This window comes from Paramisgurnus dabryanus, chromosome 1 (genome assembly GCF_030506205.2).
Source record: "Paramisgurnus dabryanus chromosome 1, PD_genome_1.1, whole genome shotgun sequence".
Classification (NCBI taxonomy): Eukaryota; Metazoa; Chordata; class Actinopteri; order Cypriniformes; family Cobitidae; genus Paramisgurnus; species Paramisgurnus dabryanus.
The window spans coordinates 17234994-17258274 of record NC_133337.1 but is presented as its reverse complement, the minus strand read 5'-3'; the positions used below and the strand labels follow the sequence as shown (position 1 = coordinate 17258274).

The 23281-nt window shown below is 39.5% G+C and overlaps 1 protein-coding gene across 1 annotated transcript; it reads left to right on the top strand.

Annotated features, from left to right (window-relative positions):
- Nucleotides 1-621: 621 nt before the first annotated feature.
- On the top strand, nucleotides 622-21553 carry dusp16 (dual specificity phosphatase 16). The gene is made up of 8 exons (XM_065263416.2): nucleotides 622-902; nucleotides 3243-3333; nucleotides 11108-11681; nucleotides 13952-14087; nucleotides 16487-16650; nucleotides 16727-16886; nucleotides 17050-17173; nucleotides 17330-21553. Exons 3-8 carry the CDS (start codon nucleotides 11463-11465, stop codon nucleotides 18348-18350), a joined length of 1824 nt encoding a protein of 607 aa, XP_065119488.1. The 5' UTR covers nucleotides 622-902; nucleotides 3243-3333; nucleotides 11108-11462; the 3' UTR covers nucleotides 18351-21553.
- Nucleotides 21554-23281: the final 1728 nt, after the last annotated feature.

The window sequence follows — 23281 nt, the reverse complement described above, 5'->3', positions numbered from 1 at the left end:
GATTTTTTTTTGTATGAAATGTATACATTATCTTGAATCTGCCCTCAGAGTCTTCTCTCCATTTATAAATAACTGGTTAAGATGGAGAGAGAATATTATTTAATATTGTACTTTTGTAATATAGTTTTTAAAACAAGTTGGTTGTATTTGGTGGAAAAGTTGCAGTTTTTCATTCATCCAATAGAAGGCGCTGTCACCAGGGGCTTAGAACTGCACTCCTGTACTGTGGCCTCCAGTTCGGTAGGTGGCGCTGTGACTTAAAAATCAGGGTCCTGAAACGTCTGTCTGTCTGTCTGTCTCTCTGTCAATTTCAATTCTCTCTCTCGTGTGTTTGTGTGTGTGTGTATTTTTACACGTGTGCTTGTTTTTATTTTTGGAACACACACACACACTTACACAATCAAACACACACAGCTTTATGCTGCTTTATGAAGCATTAGCTGAGTAACAGCCCAGGAGTCAATGGATTACGTAAACGAGATCGCTTCATTCATGAAAGTTTTTGGAGGAACAGGACATTAATCATAAAATGTATTAAAACAAGTTAAAAGTACCAACTGGTTATTTGATTATTGTGTAACAGTATAAAAGTGTGTAAGAGTTTGTGTGCTGACTGAAGCTCCGCCCCTCACTCTTGTGTTTTGTGTAATGAGTTTCTGTTCTCTTCTCACTCGATGTGTTTCATGCGTTTATTGTCGTGTTTTCTTCAGTTTGTGTTGTGTGTTTGAGGCCGGCTAGTGTTTCAATGACGCCATGATGTTATTTTTACTCGATGAGCTCACGAGCACTTCGTCTGAGATCTACTAGCGTTACTACTTATCCGATCAGTTTTACTAGTATTAACTTACTAGTCATCTCCTGTGAGGATTCATTTCAACATGAGCTGGACTCAAACTTTAATGGTGAGTTTTTAAGTTTCAAATGAGAAATAAAGCGCAGAGGGCCGCTGTGTGTGTGCTTGTGTGTAGATACACGATGTTCTCGTGTATTTTAGTTTACTGTATTTCTGGATAAAAACGATAAAAACTCAGGAAAAGTTACGGAAAGTTGAGCTTCTTGGGTTGTCATTGCTTTCGGTGACTTGGGTTGTCATTGCTTTCTGTGACACTGACATAATGTTTAGAGAGAGAATGTGTGTGTGTTTATGTGTGTAACATCTCATGAAATAAGATTTAATCGATAAATAAATCATCTGGGTCAGACTTCATATCGTCACATGGAAGAAGGCCCGTGTAATATAAACTTATTTACTCATTCTGTTTACTTCATGAAGAAACGACACTTATATTGTAATATTAACCACATTTGTGTTTCTTAAGGATTACCACGGTATACAACACAATTCAAAACAAAATAGTACAATACTGTAATTGGTAAATCCTTATGGAGAAAAGCCTCTGCTATAATTAAATACAGCACAGATAATCAAACTAACGTACCATGATGTAATAAAACATCATATACAATCAAAGTGCTGTAGAGTAATGTTTGGTACTGTTTTTTTTGTTTCTTTTCTTAAAAATGTGAAAACTGAAAATGATGATGTAACACAATAGTTAGTTAATTTTGTTTCGTGGTCAAGAACCCTTGCAACTGTACAATCTAAACATCTCACACACATCTACACTAACTAACTTATTAACAACACAAAAGATTTTTACCATACTTCTCTAATGTTAAAGGAGCGGTGAATCAAATACTTAATTTTAACTTGATAATTTGTTATATAAGATGTCATCATGCTTAAATGAACATCCTGCAAATTTCAGAACCGAAAACGTCCGTGCTACTAAATTATAACAGTTTTTGGCACCAAGCCAGTATTACGATTGAGTGAGGAATTCGGAGAAATATGACGTCAAAGTAGAATTGAAGCACCTCCCCGAACTAGACCTGTTCGAGTCGCGACTCACTCGGATCTTTAACCCGGATCTTTAAATTAACTCATGAGTCGCGAGTCTCTAGTGTCATTAACCCGGATCAGTTGAGTCCTACTACAATTCAATGTAAAACCATAAACAGCGCCACCACACACACAAACCTCTTTCAACATTATTGATGAGACTTCGCTCGCACTACAGATCCACTCGTAACCGGCTGATCTGCACGAGAACTGACCCGAGATTCTCACTCAGAGCCGGAAACATTGCAAACTCAAGAGACCTGCGGATCCGTGCGAGCCGCGAATTGACCCGAGATTCTCACTCAGAGCCGGAAACATTGCAAACTCGAGAGACCTGTGGATCCGCGCGAGCCGCGAACTGACCCGAGATTCTCACTCAGAGCCGGAAACAATGCGGACTCGAGAGACATGCGAATCTGCTCTGACTCGAGAGTCTCTCAACTCGTAACCGGCTGATCCGTAACCGACTGATCCGTAACCAGCTGATCCGCCGGCTGATCCGTAACCGGCTGATCTGCGCGAACTGTCTCTCCGACTCTGGGGGCTACATAAGCAGGACAGTTCTTTTCTATATTTTCTCTATATTATTATGCTATTGTTATTAGGCTTCTTTTTTAAATGGTCGACCATTCACACCAAAACCTAAAACCTATAAGCATGTTATTTCAGAATTGAAAGGCTTTTGTTATGGATTTGCTTTTGAGGAGACTTCAGTCGCTCTATAGATCCACTAACCGGCTCCGGCTGATCCACGCGAATCAGCCGGTTAGTGGGATCTGTAGAGCGAGTCTCATGTCCATGGTCTGCGAGTCTGCAATGTTTCCGTCTCTGAGAATCTCGAGTCGCGTGGATCAGCCGGTTACAAGTGGGTCTGTACTGAGTTTCCTTGGCAATTTAGCAATACTGACTCAAATGACTCAAGTGAATCACACAACCCGGATCACTTTAGTGAGTGACTCACAATAACCCGGATCCTTAAAAGGAATCGAGTTTGCCAGGCCTACCCCGAACCCAAATACAATGACCCCTTTTGTAGCCCCGCCCACAGCTTCGCGTGACACGTGTCTCAACAATCAGTAGACATGTCTTTAAAAATTGCCAAATGTAACCAAAATGACTTTTAAATAATTTTTTTTCTGAGAGACTTTTATTTTGACGCAGTGATCTGTTATGATAGAGTAACCATGCATTTTCGGTTGTTGAACAACCGTCTATGGGAACAACACAGACGCTGGATAACGGAGGCTCAGAACATAACATTAGGAATGCGTGGATAAAGTTTGTTTCTGAATAAGTTCCAGCTCACGTGGGGAGTGTTTGTTTACTTTGTGTACCGCAGATTCAGAAGTTGATGCTGGATTTGCAGAGAGACTATGAGGAAAAGCACCACTAATATTGGATCTGACAAAAATGACACAGCAGTATACACAGTAAGTAAAACATTTAACTTTATTTAAGTTACTGCGTTTCACTATTGCTTTGTTAGAAGAGGTCGCTTGATAAGGTCGCTTGATATGTCCTGTTGTAATATCCGTGTCTAAACACGTATGTTTGACTGTTTTAATTTACTTAAAACATTAAACGATTAATAAAGGTACAACACTTAACCACACGACTGTAATATAACAATAGAAATATACAAAGTTAGTGAAAAAGAAGGACTTACCAGCCGCAATTTAGATTTTGATGCCCGCTTACTGTGTTGTATACGGTAATTTAGGCGAGTTGTGTTTGAAAGGTCAAACATTCAACAAAGCTTTTTTAATCATATAACTGTGGTATGTAACGTTATGTGTATCTAAGAGCAACCTCACAAGCACAATAGAAATATACAAAGTTATTGATAAGGATTTATCAGCAGCAGTTTAGATTCTGATGCACGCTTACTGTGTTGTATACAGTAATTTAGTCACGTAGAGTTTAAAGTTTTGTTTATACTTATACTTATTGTCACTTATGTGTATCATCTTTAGCAGCCAGAATCTTTTGTGGCTCAAGCATATATGTGTTCGGCTGCTATTTTTACACATTAATGTTTTTAAAACTTTTCCCCACATGTAATGACGGGGAATGAAGCTGTCCAATCATAGCAGTGGCCGTTTATGTCTAGGTCTTCAATGCGGCCCACCCCTTCAAACGAAGCTTTTTTTCCAGAGAGCCACTAATCCATGTTACAAAATAGCATAATACTTATTGCTTTTAATGTTTTTGAATGTAAAAATCACGCGAACATCATAAGTAAACATCAGACAACAGTATAAAACAATAAAATCGACAAATTCACCGCCCCTTTAAACTAACTTTAACAAACTGAAAGTAGAAAAATAATTTAACAGTTTATACCAGGGGTTCTCAAAGTCCGGACTCCGGTCCGGATCCGGACCCGACGGGAACTTGATCCGGACCCGCGTCCACTTCATATTACAAGTGCATTCATTTCTATGTGATTGATTAAATGTGTGCATTTGCTACTTTACAAATGCATATTAAACTTGTAAACCATTCGTTTAGGTTTTTTTTCTTTTTAGATTTAAGAATATTCCTGGTCTGAAAATAAAACGAGTTATTTAAAAATTTCCTGTGTGACGCTGTAGCCATCACACCCAAATATTATGCACAGCTACTTCATGTACTACGGCTTTTGATCAGTAAGTCCTTATCAATCTGAAATCACTTTTGGTTTGATTCATTTAAAACATGCACTTGAAAAAGCAACACTCATCAAACATAATCATTATACATATTCTTTATTATCATGAAGATACCTGAAAAGGTTTGAAGAACAGCAATATAAATAGGGCTGGGCAAAAAAATCGATTTTTCGATTAATCGTTTTTTTAAACATGGTCGATTCAGAATCGATTCTCAAAGAGCAGAATCGGTTTTTTCCCCATATTTTTCCTGCAAACATTAAACTTAAGATTAACATTAATCAAATTACTAGTATTCTTCACTAGATGTCACCCTCTTTTTTGCCTTGCGCGATGTTACCAAGGAGCCTGTCATTCTTTCATTCAGTGCTTAAAATGGTGGTTTTAGGTGCTTCATTGACGTTGATGCCACCTTCACATAAAAAGTAAGAGGTATGGAAGAATTTTAGATTTCGCAAGCAAGACCACAACGACAGTGTTGTGGCTTTTAATTTCTTTTTTATTAATTACCCACTTGAATTGAAAATTGAATCGAGAATCGAAATTGAATCGATTTGAGAGCTTGTGAATCGAAATTGAATCGATACCCAGCCCTAAATATAAATATATCCTTAAGACATTTCCTGGAGCTGCGTGTTTCTGGTTCTTCGTCTGCAGCGCATATTACGTTTCTGCCCGAGAGCGCCCCCTGGCTTTTGGATGTAGCGGCATTTCACCGTACTTCATTGAGAAGCATAGCAAGCATCATCAGCCAATTTATAGGTGCACCCCTAATTTTGGTCAGTGTCTCTGCCTACCAACCACACTTTTTTGCCATGGTTTATGCATCTGATGGAGAACATACTGTGCCATTTCTCTAATTAGGTTGCTCTGTATTTTGCACCTGGTTACTTTTGGCATATTTCTTGTGTTTATGTTTAAAAAATTTTTTTTTTACTTTAAATGCAAAATACACTTATGTTTTTTGTGTTGATTTGTTATATAAACAAATGGTTTGCATTAAGTTTTTCCGGACCTATGAAAATGATGAGAATTCAGATTTGGACCTTTGAATGTAAACTTTGAGAACCCCTGGTTTATACAGATCTCTGATGTAGTCTTGTCTGGAGGTGAGAAAAGACAGACAGACAGACAGACAGACAGACAGGTACAGTAAGACCGATAGACAGATAGAGACAGACAAACAGACGGATACAGACAGATGCAGACAAGACAGACCGATAAATACAGATGGATGGAGACAGACACATAGATAGACACAGACAGACAGATACAGATACAGACAGACAGACAAATACAGGCAGACAAATAGATGCAGACGGATAGAGACAGACAGATACAGGCAGACAGATACATACATAGAAACAGGCAGATAGATTCAGACAGGCAGACAGACAGCTTTTGTGTATCATGTGATTATTAAAGAAGTGGAGTATTGATAGTTTCAGAATTCTTATCTATTGGATGTCAATGTAGAGAACTGATTGATGTTTTCTGAGGAGGACGTTAATGTGGGTATCATGACCTGGCTTTATTCCAGGGGTGTGACGGAGTTAAAAAAGACATCCTAAATTTAACCCCTCGTGTGCTACACATGTGACACAAACAGTGGAGATAAACCAGATCCTAAGATCATCTGACTGCTTGAAACTCAGAGAGTCAGTCGGCTGAAATTCACAGAAGATTGTAATTTTTTAAAAAGCGAAGCATAAAAGTTAATGTTGGTTTAACTACCTGTAATGATTTCAGGTGTGTGTGTTTGTATTCTGACATTTACTTTAATACATTATTTGGCAGATATTTTTGTGACTTATAGTGCATTACAAGCTAAACATGTTTTTATCAGTAAGTGACGTGTCTGTTGTTCACTGGGAATCAAACCTGTGACCTTTTGTGCTGCTAACACAAAGCTCTACCAATTGAGCTGCTACAGGAACACATTATTACACAGCTCTCTTAAATGCTTGATTCTGATTGGCCAGTCTGATTGAAACTAATAACACATGGCTGCAAATAATTTTGACAGGTACAGTTTAATATTACACAAAATTAAATCTAAATTATCTTAATTCAAATATGTTCATTGCGAAAACACTTGAGAGCAGTTTCTAACCAGGTATCCTCCATTCTGTCTCAGAATGACCTACTTGATGACAAGCAGTCAGGCTTCAAATGCAACCACTACTCCGAAACAGCGCTGTTAGCGGTCACAGAAGCATTATGGCTTACTAAGGCAGAATCCAAATCCTCTGTTCTGATTTTACTAGACCTATTGGCAGTCTTAAGGGGGTCGTGGACCAGACACGCAGCTCAGCGCCGCGCAGTGCTGTTCTAAAAAAAATAAAAAAAAATTGCTTTCTATGAGTATACTCACACCGAGGCGAAAGGTTGCGCCTGTCTGCGCCGCCCAGCTACGACTCGGGAAGTTGCTCAAATCCCTGTCGCGTTACTCACATAGTTTAACATTACATAACTTCATATTTGTCCGAAATCATTAACGATTAACATTGGCTGCTAACGTATATTTTACATTTTAAAGTAGACACTATCTGACGAAGCTCGCGCTATTTAATGTGCACTTCCGGTTTACAATACCTCCGTGTTGTCCTAGACGCGACTCGACGCAGCGCTGAGCGGCACATCAGGTGTGCGACCCCCTTTTGACACCGTCAATTATCAGATACTATTTGCCACCCTATCATCGCTAGGGATCAGGGGTACTCCCCTCCAATGGTTAAAATCTTATCTCTGTGAGAGCTCCTTCACAGTCTTGTAGAAGGCTGAGTGGCCCATAGCTCACCAGATGGTCACTGGGGTTCCTCAGGGATCAGTGCTTGGTCCACTCCTTTTCTCCATCTACATGCAGATCTTCTTCTCATTTCACCCTGATGATCCCACCATAGCACAATGTATTATAGCCTGCTTAGAAGACATCTTGGATTGGGTAAAGAAACACCACTTCCAGCTGAACCTCACTAAGACGGAGTTGCTTGTTTTTCCGGCACAGATGCACGCTACAGCACAGCCTATCGATTCAACTTGGCAACTCAACCCTTTCTTCTTCCAAAACGGAAGAAACGTTGGTGTAGTTTTCGATGACAAACTGTCCTTTTCTTATACATTGCAAAGACAGCGCGATCATGCTGTTTTGCGTTTTACAATATCAGGAAGATACAGCCACTGCAATGCTATTCTTGCTGGCCTTTGTGTATGGTCTATTAAACCACTCCAATTGGTTCAAAACGCAGCAGCTTAGCTCATCGTCCAGGAGCCGCTCTTCATCTTCCTCCACTGGCTAGTGGCTACCAATTAAAGCATGTATCAGGTACAATTCATTACTGCTCATTCAGGACTTTCTCTGGGACCACACCGGCATATTTTCACATCTTCATACATTCCTGCACCCCATCCAGAACCTTATGTTCAACCAATTGCCTTGTGTTACCTTCAAAAAGGGGCACTAAATCACGTGCCCGCTCATTTTCCTTCACTTCTCCCTGCTGGTGGAATGACCTTCCTATTGCAATCCGGTCAGCCACATCTCTTGCAACTTTCAAAAAACAATTTAAAAACCAATCTCTCTCCAATGAAACTTGACATAGATATTGAACCCATTTCTATCTATTTTCCCTTTTCTGTAAAAAAACACTTACTTTCTTCTCTCAACAGGTTTTGTTTCGTAATAGTAAAAACTTGTATCTTGATATAAGCACCTTTTGTACTATTGCCTCCCTATGACACATAGCCTTTTATTGTTTCCTAATCTTTGTAAGTCACTTTGGATTAAGTGTCTTCTAAATGCCTAAATGTAATGTAAATTTTTTAATATAAGACATTATATTTACAATTGATTAAACCAAATAGTTTGTTCATGACATTTGAATGTCTTATCTTAAAACTGAAAGTAAGCGGTTTTCCTTGTGGAAGGTCTGTATTCATTAAAAATGAGCAAATAAAATATTTCATATCAATATTTAATGTTCCTTATTTAACTTATGAGGTAAACAGACATGTAATAAGTGGGATAATGTACGGACAGCAGGTTTGTTGTGGCTAGAAGGGATACAGCTCATCCAAAATCTTCCGGTGCAATCTCACCATATGAGCACTGTTTTGATCCTAATCCTACCCCCAAACCTAACCTTACACCTGTTGATGAGATTTTGCTGTAGCTGTATCCCCTTTTGCCTGATCCCAGCCTGTTGTTATCACAAAATAAGCCCCTTCAGTGTGATACAAGACACTCCGCTTTGCGTTGGGTCCTAAACACTGTTGTGCTTATTTCTGTGATAACAACCTGCTATATATTGAGTATAGAGTATTGAGTACCATACAAGTGTTGTTGTGATGCTGAGGATTATGGGTAGATGTGAGCACACAGAGATGAGAGTGAGTTTGATTTCAGGAACACGCAGTCTTTCATCAAGATCTCCTTCTGTTTATTGTGGTTGGGAATCTTTGCTATAATGAGGAACTTAAATCACATCAGGAGTTTCTACTGTGTTGTTCAAGAGGATTTGAGAATTTCCCCTCATAAAACGAAACCGATTCATGTCACTCGGGTTTTCTGATTACACGCTTATGTAACGGGAAACATTACATGAAATGTAAGACACATGAAAAGCTCAACTGTAAGACTGTTCAGTACTGTTTCAGTCTTGATGAAAGCACAATATATTAACAGTTGTTAAATTAGTCATACATAGGTACTTTATAAATCACCACACAGCAACTATATAGCTCAGGTTATCGGTCAGAGATGAGATCTTGCAGAAGAATGACATGTAATGGTTTTGCGTATTTTCTAACATTGCTGTAAGAGAAAACCCTTTTTCCAAATGTAAAACTGTAAATGACATTCACAATTCAGCAAAATGACTGCTGTGTTATAACAAAGCGGTTTTGAATCATATTCTCAGGTGTTAAGCCCATCTGTAGTTTCTGTTCTGATAGTTGGCGACCGGGCCAAAGTCCCTTCATGTTATCTCTTTCCACAGGTTGAGTTATTAACCTTCGGTCCGATTGCCGAACGTGTGCGGCCGTCTCTCTGTACGAATACATGGCCTTCGGGCAAACGGTTTTAAAAAGCTCAACCTTAGTAAACACAGAAAGGTCAAAGAAAATGAATTCTTTGGACCAGTGTGTAAAACCCAACAGAATTGATACCTGGACATGTTGATACCTGCACACAAGTTTAATGTGAAAATAGAGAAGTCAACTACACTTCAAGATCTATTTACTGTTGAATACAACACCAGGGTGAAAGGGTTTGTTTATACGTCATTTATTTATATAATACACGTTATTGATTTTATATTTAAAGTCAAAGGTTCTTGTATTCAGAAGATGAATGGTTAACATTGGTCACAGGTCTGTTCTGATGGTATTGGTAGATAGCAGGTAGAATATAAAGCTACATGTAAATAATAAGTACAAGTAACTGTATAGAGATGCAGAATAAAGAGTTTTATATCAGTGATTAAACTACAAAATAAAACCAGTCTCCTGTTCAGCATATGTAATGTCAGTAAACTATGTTTGATGTGAAGGCTTTTTAAATTCTCTTTTAAAAGGTAAATGTTTGGTCAAATATAAGATCTGATTGCTGAACTGAAGTCAGTTGAACAGTAGTGTTTCTGAATGTTTTTTCTGTAGTTTCAATCTTCTTTGTGCAGATGACTTAAAAGGGAATTGTCATGAAAATCTGACTTTTCCATGTTTAACTGCTATAATTGAGTCCCCAGTGTTCTGTCAACCTGGAAAATGTGAAAAACAACAACCTAGTAACTTGATTTTGGTAAACCATTATCGCAAGCATGTGAAAAATAGGTCATTGACATTTTTGCTCCCCTTGTGATGTCATAAAGGGATCTTATTATAATAATACTGCCCCTTAATCCAACCACGGCAGACAGAAGAATTGACAGCACAATTGACTTTCAATTTCAATAAACCACCATCGTGATTAGTGTTTGCATTTTAAAGGACACAACAAAAAATCACACATTTTTTGCTCACACCTACAACGTGGCAATTTTAACATGCTACAATAAATTAACTGTGGGGTATTTTGAGATTAAACTTCACATACACACTCTGGGAACACAAAAGATTTATTTTACATCTTAAAAAAGTCTTGTGAAATGTTCCCTTTAAATTTGAACAGAAGATGTAGAAACTCTTGTTTTGTGTAATATCTGATGAGAGGAATTTAAATGCTTTTGATGCATTTCAATTCGTCTTTATGAGATCACATCATCTCTGTTCATCCACATAAGTGTATCCAGCTTTATAACTCATCTGTCACCTTTACAGACCTCAATGAAGAACAATGAACCGTTTATATTTGACTTCTTCTTAGATGTCTGTAATGTTCTGTGATGATATGTAAGCAGTGGTGTCTCATAGGTTATGAATGAGAATAAATAATAACATGAGTGTATTTTTAGGATCAAATGCTATACAAATAGTTAATAAACTACTTCACAGCAAGTGTATTATACTTCATATAAAACTGAAGTTCAGACTTTTAATGGTTTAATTCTCTCTGCAGGTGTATGAGGTCCTCAGTGGCAAGGAGGTGTGTGAGGTGATCGCATTGCTGTCAATGAGTAAAACCCCTGCAGTGATGTAAAGACCCCCCCCCCTCGTCCCTCAGCACGTCACATCACAGAGTCAGGAGACGACCGTGTGTTTCTTTCTCCTTTACGCATTCCTTTTCTCTTGTCCTCTTCTTTTTTTTTTTTGGCTGGGCCTCAGGCCGTCCGTGGAACACCACCAGGGTGACATCATCAGTTACTGCCACAATGGGGCCGTTCATCTCCTGAGGGCCCCCGAGGGCCACATTAGTTCTCTCTCTGTCGAGGGAAGACGCAGTGAGACAGGAAGAACAGTAAGACAGAGGGGTCATGAGTTCAGTGCGGCCCATCGGGGCAGAGGCGCTGGTGGCCTTGCTGGAGGGCGGTTTGGACCGGGTGCTTCTGATTGACAGCCGCCCGTTTGTGGAATACAACACGTGTCATATCCTGGAGGCTGTGAATGTCAACTGCTCCAAATTGATGAAAAGAAGATTACAACAAGACAAAATACAGATTACTGAACTACTGCAGCATTCAGCCAAAAGAAAGGTGAGTCATGTTAAAGATGTATTTCAGCTCAATGTCCTTTCAAACATCTAAAGACCAAAGACTTATTTTCTGTTCAGCACAACCGTCTGATCACATCTGATTTCTTATACAGCTTAGGTGTGGTTTACCAAACGATGAGCCATTAAAGTCTTCTGAGTTCAGTGTGGATTATCTGCAGACACTTTTGATCAAGTATTAATTGTGATGTGTGCAGAAGACCTGCGTGTGCGTGCATGTGTGCTTATTCATAATAGACAAATGAAATGAACAAAACATCCTTTCTTACAAAGGTCACTGTGATGCTTTAGGAACAGGTTTGTTCAGTGTTATCTGGGGTGACTTTCGGTTCTGTTGAAACATCAACACTGTATGAAATGTTTGTTTATGATCTGTCTGTCTTTGACACCGATGAGACTTCAGTAACACCAGACAGAGATGACATCTTGACTTTCATTATGGGTTCATTATTTGGTTGAGATATTGAACAAAGAGTGTTTTGGAGGCATGAAAGTAAATTTCTTAATCTTATATTTATTTTCCTTTTATCCTAAAACATAACACCATTTTGAAACATGTCAGCAACTCCTAGTAACTGATAGATGAGAAAATTTTTGCACAGCAAGATTGGTAACAGTAACACAGTATTACAAATAAAGGGACATTCAAATTTTTTTTAAATATGCTAATTTTCCAGCTCCCCATCAAACATTTGATTCTTACAGTTTTGGAATCCATTCAGCCGATCTCCGGGTCCGGGTCTGGTGCTAGCACTTTTAGCATAGCTTAGCACAATCCATTGAATCTGATTAGACCATTAGCATAGCGCTCCAAATGAAAAAAAGTTTCGATATTTTCCCATTTAAAACTTGACTCTTCTGTAGTTACATCGTGTACTAAGACTGACGAAAAGTTGTGATTTTCTATGCAGATATGGCTAGGAACTATACTCTCAAACTGGCGTAATAATCAGTGACTTTACCGATGTAACATGGCTGCAGCAGGCGTAGTGATGATATAGGCGTAGTGGTTTTTTTCAATAGCAGGGGACTATTTTCAGGCACCGCGTAATTTCATTACAGAAGAGTCAAGTTTTAAATAGGAAAAATATCGAAACTCTTTGGTCATTTTTGAGCGTGATGCTAATGGTCTAATCAGATTCAATGGATTGTGCTAAGCTATGCTAAAAGTGGCAGCGCCAGACCTGGAGATCAGCTGAATGGATTCCAAAACGGTTAGAATCAAATGTTTAACTCTAGGGGAGCTGGAAAATGAGCATATTTTTCAAAAAAATTGGAGTGTCCCTTTAAGCCTCAGGTATACAATGATAATGAAATGAAAACAATGTAAATACTATTCATCAAAATGATAACTGCAAATACAATATCAGGGGAAATAACTGACAAATATGATTTTTTTTGTCTTAATTGTGCAGCCCTTTCAATAAAATCTATCTTTTTTTAACAAATCTAATCTAAATCTAATTTATATGCATTTTAATTTATATGCATATTTCTAAATCTAATTAATATGCATTGCTGCATTATGCAAGGATGGTTAGATGAAGGATCATGGATGGGTGAATGTGTGGAATTCTATCTATTATAGGCAGATATATAAACAATATCCACTTTTAGTATTTGGACATAATTGTTTTTTAATCATTTGTGTTTAACTACATTTTCTAGCAGGTGTTACAAACCCTCTGTTTTTTACAATGACTATGGGGAAAGTTGTAATGTTTGCACTACTGTCACTTTCAGTATAATTGTACGATAATGGTGGGTCCCACAAACAAACTTTAAGTGTTTATTTGTAGCAGAGATGTTTGTGTTGATTGGGTAAAAAATGATTCAACTTAAAAATTGAGTCAAAGCCAAAAAGCATTACTTAGGCCCCGCTCTCCCTTATTTACAGTATCTACAGTATTAGTTGTTCATAATTTCTTTTCAGTAATTTTTGTTCAGTTGATTTAATGAATTTACTTGAATACAAACTCTGATCAGCAGTGCTGAACACAAAGAGACGCAGCATAGCTTAACATCATTGTTGCAATAGCAGTGCTATGAAAATGGATTTGGTTTTGTAAGGTTGTGTGGCTGTATATATACGGTTCAATGTTTCCTCTTGTCATCAGTGGTTTGTCTCAAACAGAGGATGTGGATCTGCCACAGAACCCACCAAAGATGTGAAGCAGAACTCAACACACACAACCATAAACGTGTGAATCTGTGTGTATATCTGATTAAGTGTGTCTAATCTTTGTGTTACAGTTTGAAGTTGAGAATCAAGAAGTTGTTGTGTATGATCAGAGCTCACCAGACCCCGCCTCACTTTCATCTGAAGCTTTTCTCAGCATCTTACTGGCCAAACTGGAGAAATGTTTCACATCTGTTCATCTGCTCTCAGGTTAAACACGCCGCTTTACAGTGACATCACACACCTAAACATCATGTTAACAATAAGGGGCGGTTTCCCGGATAGGAATTAGCTTAAGCCAGGACTAGTCCTTAGTTTAATTGGGAAATATAACTAGTTTTAACAAACATGCCTGACTAAAAACCTTACTTGTGTGCATTTTGAGGCAAAACAAAGGGCACTGATGTATTTTAATATATTGCAGTGCAAGTTGTTTAGTCTATGACTAGTCTAATTCCTGTCTGGGAAACTGCCCCTAAATGTATATCCTTGATTTACTGCACATTAATGTTTGTAAAGTCACGCGTCACTTTTACGGTTAAATTATTATTCTTTCTTTGGTGATTTAAATAATATGAACTCATGTTACAGACATCAGATGATCCCTGTGCGTCACTTCTCAGTTGTACTAGCAACCGGTTGTAGTTTTATTGTGGCCAAATGATACAAAGAGACAATATGAGACACACGAAACCTCAAACCAACTGAGAAAACATTTTAACAACAACAGAACTGAATCAGGATCAGCTTACATCTCTGCAGAATCAGCTGTGAGGTCACCTAACACAATGACATCTGACATGAGATTGATGACACACACAAACACAGATTCTCTGATTTACCATGACCTCATCATTACATCAACATGACTGACTGTAAACATGAAGTGATTGTAGAGATGAACGGGATAGTTCATATACAAATTAAAATGCTGTCATCATTTCCTCACTTTCATGTTGTTAAAATCTGTTTAAATTTCTTTGTTCTAATAAACACGAAGGAAGATATATTGAGGAATGTTTGTAACCAGACCAATTAGAGGCCCCATTAACTACTATGGAAGTGAATGGAGCTCATGATCTGTAAATAGACCTTATATAAATAAGGACAAACTACTAAAACTTGTATTTTTTTTCTTTTATACAAAAGTTATATATCATTCTCTTTAAAGAGCATTTTGAAAGCATCTGTAAAACACAAAAATTTGTTCTCTGATCCAAATTCTCAGTGCCTTAAATCCATTTGTCAAATCATTCACTCTTTTGAAAAAGCCTTAAACAGGTTAATGATGTTAGACACTGGTTGCAAAACTGTAAACAAAAACTTCTCACTAAAAACACTGCAATACACTTGTGTTGCAAAATGCTAAACACAGGCAGGCAACAGTTGAACACAACCACAACACCGTTATCATGGAGTAAACACAACAACTCAAAATTTTTCTAATGTGTTTTTTTCTACCAATTGTATGGAATGGAAGAGTATAGTAAGATCAGGATACTAGAGATGATGCAATAGGCTTTATGCCCAGCTGCACTACTTTCTGAACTTCAGCCAGCTCCTTGTTTCCTGTCTGCCATTATTGGACAAACTGATTAATCCAGGTGTGTCTGATTATTGTTGTTGTGACTACTGAGGTCAGGCACACCTGGATTAATCCGTTTGTCCAATAATGGCAGACAGGAAACAAGGAGCTGGCTGAAGTTCAGGAAGTTGTGCAGCTGGGCATAAAGCCTATTATCAAAATGTTGCAGTTAGACTGCTGAACTTTTACAAAATACAAGTGTTGCATATACACATAGTAAAACTCACTATTACTTGCAGTACTTACAGAATAATATTCACTAAACTTGTGATTACAGTAATAGCTATATTTTAACAGTATTTGTGTTGTTATATATAGTAATCATGTATTTATGTGTAACCAGATGTGCTGGGTGTCATGTTTTCCATTTTTCTATGTTGTGTCTTATGAATGCTCTGTCTGTATATTATAGACTCATGTGTGAATAATTTGAAAGCTTGGTTTGATTTTGAGTACAGCTGAAATGGTTTTGATGGGATTGTTTGATTGTAAGCTTTCAGTTTGAACTCATTTCTGAAGAAAGAGTTCTTCTAGATCTTATTTCAGTATGTTGTCATCAGTACCACTAGGGTGGCCATTTGTGCCCGTTCCCCTGGACACGTCCCGGACATGTTTTCGGGTGCGTTCTCAGGAAGTCACGTTGCTCGACCGCACATTTCAGTTAAAATACATTAGAAAATTAAGATTTGTTTCTTTTAAGACATACAACCATTGTAGTTTCATTCTTACCTTGAAATGTAACGCTTGCTTTTCTGAAATTTAACCCGAAATATTGAACCTTGATGACGTATGCGGTCGACCAATGCGACTTCCGGAGAATGCACCCGAAAACATGTTCGGGACGTGTCCGGCGGAACTGCCACGAATGGCCACCCTAAGTACCACTGAAGCACGGACATTAGACTCCCAATACAATTGATTCATTTCATTTATTTCATTTGACCTTCAACACCATATGATCTTCCAGTGAGAGCTGTGGAGATGATGGATAACAGGTCATAAAAGTCTCTCTGGTGTTTCTCAGGTGGATTCGGAGAGTTCTCGCATTTGTTCCCAGGCCTGTGTGAAGGCAAGTCCACATTGGTTCCGTCCTGCATTTCTCAGCCGTGTCTCCCTGTCACTAACACGGGACCCACGAGGATCCTGCCCCACCTGTACCTGGGCTGTCAGAGAGATGTTCTCAACAAGGTTCGTCTCACCGCTCAGGACATTTTGGTCATTTGCGTGAGCAGAAGTTCATTTTAGAAATGTTTTTAATTGACAGGAGCTCATGCAGCAAAATGACATCGCTTACGTACTCAACGCTAGTAACACGTGTCCAAAACCTGACTTCATCGCAGAATCGCATTTCTTGCGAGTGCCGGTGAATGACAGCTTCTGTGAGAAGATTCTGCCATGGCTGGACAAATCAGTGGACTTCATAGGTAAGACCATCAGATCATGTGATAAAGATTTTTTGCATTTATATAAGTTCCTTCTTATGTTTACTAACATTATTGAATTGATCTTCATATTGTTCAAAGTATGTGCTGCAGTCTTCTGTAGAGGGAACATTGATCTGTAAAAGCTCCTTTTGTTTCCTGTCAGAGAAAGCCAAGGCCAACAACAGAAGAGTTCTGGTTCATTGCCTGGCTGGAATCTCTCGCTCGGCCACGATAGCCATCGCTTACATCATGAAGAGAATGGACATGACGTTAGATGAAGCGTACAGGTATGATAAAAACCAGGATGTGTGAATGAAAGGGATTTTTCATGAAACAATTGACTTCAGACTGCATTGTAGATAGAAGCGAGGTAAAACGTGACCTGATTTGAGATTCATTCTGAAGTATTGTTGGTTCATAAACACTGCATGTGTGTCCTACAGGTTTGTAAAGGAGAAAAGGCCCACCATCTCACCTAACTTTAATTTCCTGGGTCAGCTGCTGGACTTTGAGAAGAAGCTCAAGCATGCGAGTGAAACAGCTGCCAAACTTGAACCGCCGCAGGTGGATCCATTAGAGGAGCTAAACCGCGGGCGAGGAACGGAGGATGGTGGAGCGCCGGGGCCTGATGACGTCCCTGAGAGACATTTACCGACTCGGGCCCTTTGCGGTCTGCAGCTTGGTGATGAGCCGGAGGAGAACGCCAGGCCCAAGCGCTCTTTCTCGCTGGACATTAAGTCGTACGGTGAGTCTGGAGCATCGGTGCGAAAGTTAGCCACGCGTTCTGTTAGCGGTGACATCACAGAGCTCTACAAACCTGTGTTTAAAGAGTCAGCCAGCAAACCCTGTCAGTTTTCCCCTGTTCAGGAAGTTTCAGAACAAAGTCCAGAGAAGGAACGTGCTGAAGAACGCAACAGCACAGGTGCAGATAAAACCAATACCCCGTCCAAACCGCAGTCGGGCTCAGTGAAACTTGGCGCGAAAGCATCATGTTCGCAGTCGTTACATCGCAGCGGCAGCATGGATGAAACCCAGACAGAATTTCCGTCTCGATCCCAGCAGCACTTGTCCAAAGCCGGGATGGGCGTGCTGAAGGGCTGGCACTCGGACATCCTCCTGGGTCCAGTAGCCGGTGCCTGGTACCTCTCCTCTGAATCTGCCCGGTTCTACTCCGCGTCAGCCATATTCAGCGGCACCGCAGGGAATCCAAACAGCTCGGCTGCGTACGGGTGTGGTCAGGATTCGGAAGCCGTGCGGAGGCGGGGACGGCAGCGCGGTGGGGACTGCGGAGATTCCCGCAGGAGCTGGCATGAGGAGAGCAGCTTTGAGAAACAGCTGAAGCACAGGAGCTGCCAGATGGAGTTTGGAGATGGGATGTCAGAGAATCACTCAAGAGAGGAGATCGGAAAAACAGGCAGTCAGTCCAGCTTCTCCGGTAGCTTGGAAATCATTGAGGTCTCCTGAGATCTGTATTGGACTGTGATCGGAGCACAAGATTTTCCTCAATGTTTGTAGATGAAAACTGCAGCTTGAACGCATCATTGAATGTTACTTGCATTTGTTTGGATGAGATCTGTGTCGTTGTTTCGACTGAAAACTGAGTGTTCTCAAAAATCTGAACCAGACTGACAGAGGCTCAGTGCGCAAACAACATCATACAGATGCATTTATGATCTGAAGTCTCTCTTTCTCTTCAAACACACGCATGCACAACATGACAACTATCTAGTACCTCAAATATTCAAAATTAAGGCTTCGTCTTTTGACTTTTCACATTGATATGTAGCTCCTTGACAATTGTGATCTCAGGTCTTTATTTTCAGCAGGAATCTGTGTTTGTAGTGGTTTGTCCTGGTAGTCTGTTGTGATGGTTCACAGTATCAGTGGAGATTATGAATGACGTCTACTGGTCAACAATAACGGCAAACACACAAATCTTGATTATTTTCGTGTATATAAGGGCTGATGACAGGTCATCTCTCAACATCAGAGCTGGAGTTATTGGCTGTCAGGAGTTAAAGATTACCTCTGTTAAAATCTGTTCACAACTCTCTCCCAGTGTGCGGGCATCACAACACAACACTTAAACCATCTTAACTTTGACACATTTTGCTGTTGATCTTTTTAAAGGAGCCCGGTGATTTCTAGAAACTGCAGTGACCACGACAATATGACATCACAGCTGGGGTGTAACGATAAATCGTGGGATTTGCTTGCTGTTCTTCTCAATAAATTATGGTGAAATGCCGCTACATACAAAAGCCAAAGGATGCTCTCGTGCAGAAACTCAATATGCGCCGCAGAAGAAGTACAGGTGCAGCTCCAGGAAATGCATATAGGCATATTTATATTGCTGTTCTTCGAACCTCTTCAGGTATTTTCATGATAATAAAGAATATGTATAATGATAATGTTTGACAAGTGTTGCTTTTTTGAAATGCAAGTTATAAATGACTCAAACTAACAATGATTTTAGATTAATAAGGACTTCCTATTGATCAAAGAGCCATGATACATGAAAGAGCTGTGCATAATATCACCTTTGCATTTCAGAATCAATATCAGACAGGTATTGTTAGTGCACATGTCGCGATTTATCGTTACACTCCTACATCACAATAATTATATGTTAGCTGCTTTAAATAAGTTAACGTGTATACTGGACAGACTTTTGTTCCTGCTTTTCTTTCACCATAATAAAACATCTTTGTTCTTGTAATGTAACGTTATAATACATTTTGTTTACAAAAACAATGGCACGCATTTAAGCATTAAAGAAACACGCCCAGATTTTGGGAATTTAGCTTATTCACCGTATCCCCCAGAGTTAGATAAGTCCATACATACCTTTCTCATCTCCGTGCGTCCCGTAACTCTGTCTGACGCAGCCCCCGCTAGCTTAGCTTAGCACAAAGCCTGGAAGTGAATGGCTCCAGCTAGCAAACTGCTCCCAATAAGTGACAAAATAACGCGAACATTTTCCTATTTATGTGTTGTGATTTGTATATTCACACCGTGTACAAATAACAAGGTGATATGAGACACAGCGATCTTTTAACAGTATACATACTGGGAACTATATTCTGAGAAGACGAAGCACTGCTACGTGGGCGGAGTGATTTGCTCGCAGCACCCGAGAAGCCCCTGGTGAGGAGCAGAGAGTTCGGTCAGAGTTGTGCAAATCACTCCGCCCATGTAGCAGTGCTTCGTCTTCTCAGAATATAGTTCCCAGTATGTATACTGTTAAAAGATCGCTGTGTCTCATATCACCTTGTTATTTGTACACGGTGTGAATATACAAGTCATAACACATAAATAGGAAAATGTTCGCGTTATTTTGTCACTTATTGGGAGCAGTTTGCTAACTGAAGCCATTCACTTCCAGACTTTGTGCTAAGCTAAGCTAGCGGGGGCTGCGTCAGACAGAGTTACAGCACGCACGGAGATGAGAAAGGTATGTATGGACTTATCTAACTCTGGGGGATATGGTGAATAAGGTAAATTCCCAAAATCTGGGCGTGTTCCTTTAACCCATAGAACAAAGCGTTTTTAAGATCATGAAGAATATAAATTTAGTCACCTTGAATGCTCAGAACATTTTATTTGAAGAAAGAGAGTAAAATGCTTGGTTTGGTGAAAGTGTCTGTGGTGAAGGAGTTTATTATGATTCACAGCACTCATGTTGAGAGAATCTCTGGGCAAATCAGAATCACGGTAAAGGTTTGCATAGATAGTGGTTGGTTTCTAAAGATTTATCAAGCTGTCGTTCCTTTAGATGTGTGATGATGATAATGTCCATTTTTGTTTGAGGTCATTTCAGTGCATTTATTTAGTATCAGAGCACAGAACACTGACACCAGATCAGCTCAAGCATGTGCAGTGCTTCAACGTGGACTGAGAAACACAGGGCAGTTGTTCTGAGTGTCCAATGCAAACCTTCTTTCATTTCACAACATAGTGATAGAAAATATAGATTACGTTCACACTGCAGTTAAATATGGTGTCACTCCTCTTCTGAGTGTTTGTGAACAAAAACAAACCTTCAGACAGTGACAACTGAATTTATACTGAACTAAATATGCCATGTTGCTGACAACTGGGTTGAGGTGCAGCATCTTGATAGATTTTGACAGCAGTCTCTCTCTATGTCTGTCTCTTTCTCAGCCCTGATTTTGGTGCTTTAAGTGCCTAACCAATAATCCAGCAGATCTTTCATCATGAGATCTGTTCTGTTAGGCTCATTCATAAACTGCTATGAGGAACACTGACCTGTGATCAGTCAGCTGGGCAGATGTTTTTTTGTGCAGGTTTACCGTATTAAAAGTTTGTCAAAGTATTATGAATCACAGCTGTAGGTACCTGCTGAGGGTCAGCACTGAAAAGCCTGTTCCTGGATGATAAGCCGTCAAATCAAAAGTCTGGTGGTCCTGCCTGAGATACTGAAATCATCTTTAAATTCTTCCTCTGATTTCTAACTGAAGGACAGAATCAGATGTGAAGAAAAGAACTGAATCTGGATTCAGAGACTGCCTGATGAATGTCTGCAGATATAAGCACTGGGATTATGGGATGTGTGAAAGTCATTATCATCAGTGAGCATTTATAAAGACATCAGATCTGAAGTGATTAAAGTGATTCATCTGTCAGTGGATTACTGATGATAAAAACATTGAAAGATTGTTTTCATTCATGTATCATCTGGTGTTCATGATCATTAGCTGTTTATTGGTCAAAATTAAACTGGTACCCACCCAACAAACACACAGACTTTATAAAAAGTTTTTTTTACGTTATGAAATGGTTGTGATTGTAATTACTCGGTTTCAACAGTAACAAAATAAACAAAAGGCTTTCATGGAACAAACATAACTTCCACAAATAATCAATAAATAGACACTGCTGAAAAAACAGCATACCAGCAAGACCAGCATATGTTATGTTTTGGTGCAGGTTTTCTGGTGACCACCAGCTAAACCAGCAACAAACCATCACCTGCACCAGCTAAACCAGCACTGAACTAGCATCAGCACCAGCATCCCATGCTGGTCATACCAGCAAGGCCAGCATATGTTGTGTTTTTGTGCTGGTATGCTGGTAACCACCAGCTTAACCAGCATGACAATCATGCTGGTCTATGCTGGTTTTTGAGTAGTTTGTTTTTGATAACAAGCTAAATAAACAACAACTAGATTATACCGCAGTTCATGTTTTATAGCTAAAGCCTATAAAAACTACACTGAGATAACGTTACTGTGTAAAATGTGTACTATAATGTATACAATGTTAACTACAAACCGGCTGCCAAACACATTGCAGTGATCCAGGATTGCTGTCTCCCCTCATTTTAGGCAGGGATGCCATATCCTGGTCCAACCAGACTCTCGTACATTCATTTCATTTGTACAGAGAGTCTGGCCACGCTTCATTGCAAAGCGTTACTTCCGTTAAGGAGGGTCCTCTGTTGAAGTTTAAAATATTGGATCTGCCCAGAGTCACTCAGGATCTGCCATAGGCGATCGCTAATGTGTGGTCACGTATATCATCCCCCGAGACCGGCGGGAAACAAGAAGTCCGAATAATCAGACCAACAAAACTTCATAAACATTGTTCTTGCTCCGGCTTTAACTTTTGCATATTCAGCAGTTTTGCACCAAGGGATGGAATAGCTTTTCTCACGTCTTTCTCCGCTGCCATTACTGAACTACAACTCAAACTGACGCACGACCTCAACGTCATCGTTCTTAGCCACCCCCCTCTGTTGGCTGATTGGACCTGCAGATTTTTGCAGGAGAAAACGAAACTCTACACAGCAGTCCCAGACGTAGTACTGAAGCGAAATTAAAATTAAGCGGAAGCTTAATTTGCATAGTACCCCATGGTTTGGGTCGGGTCCAGTGGCAGTCCTAGACAAATTTCACTAGGGGGGCCAAGGAGTGTTTAACCAGAGGGGCAAAAAGTGCAACAAATGATATTTAAAGATTATAGGGGTGGTTACAGGGATTAGTTTAAACCAGGACTAGGCCTAAATTTAATTAGGAAATATAACTAGTTTGAACAAACATGCCTTACTTAAAACATTTATTGTGTGCATTTTGAAGCAAAACAAAGGGCACTGATGTATTTTATGATATGGCAGTGCAAGTTGTTTTTAGTTTGGGCAGCTCTTCTAGTAGTCTAATCCTGTCCGGGAAACCACCCCTTTAACTTTATTTTACTTTACACATACAGTATATAAACATTTATTTTATATAAGAGTGAGTGCAGGTGCAAACGAGTAGCTGATCAGCCCTCATCAGCTCTCTTGTTCAGTAGTCAGGGCACTGATTAGGGAGTCTGCCATTTTAAGGGCTGTCTCAATCGCAAAATCCTTCAAGTGCCCTAAAACGTTAGTTACC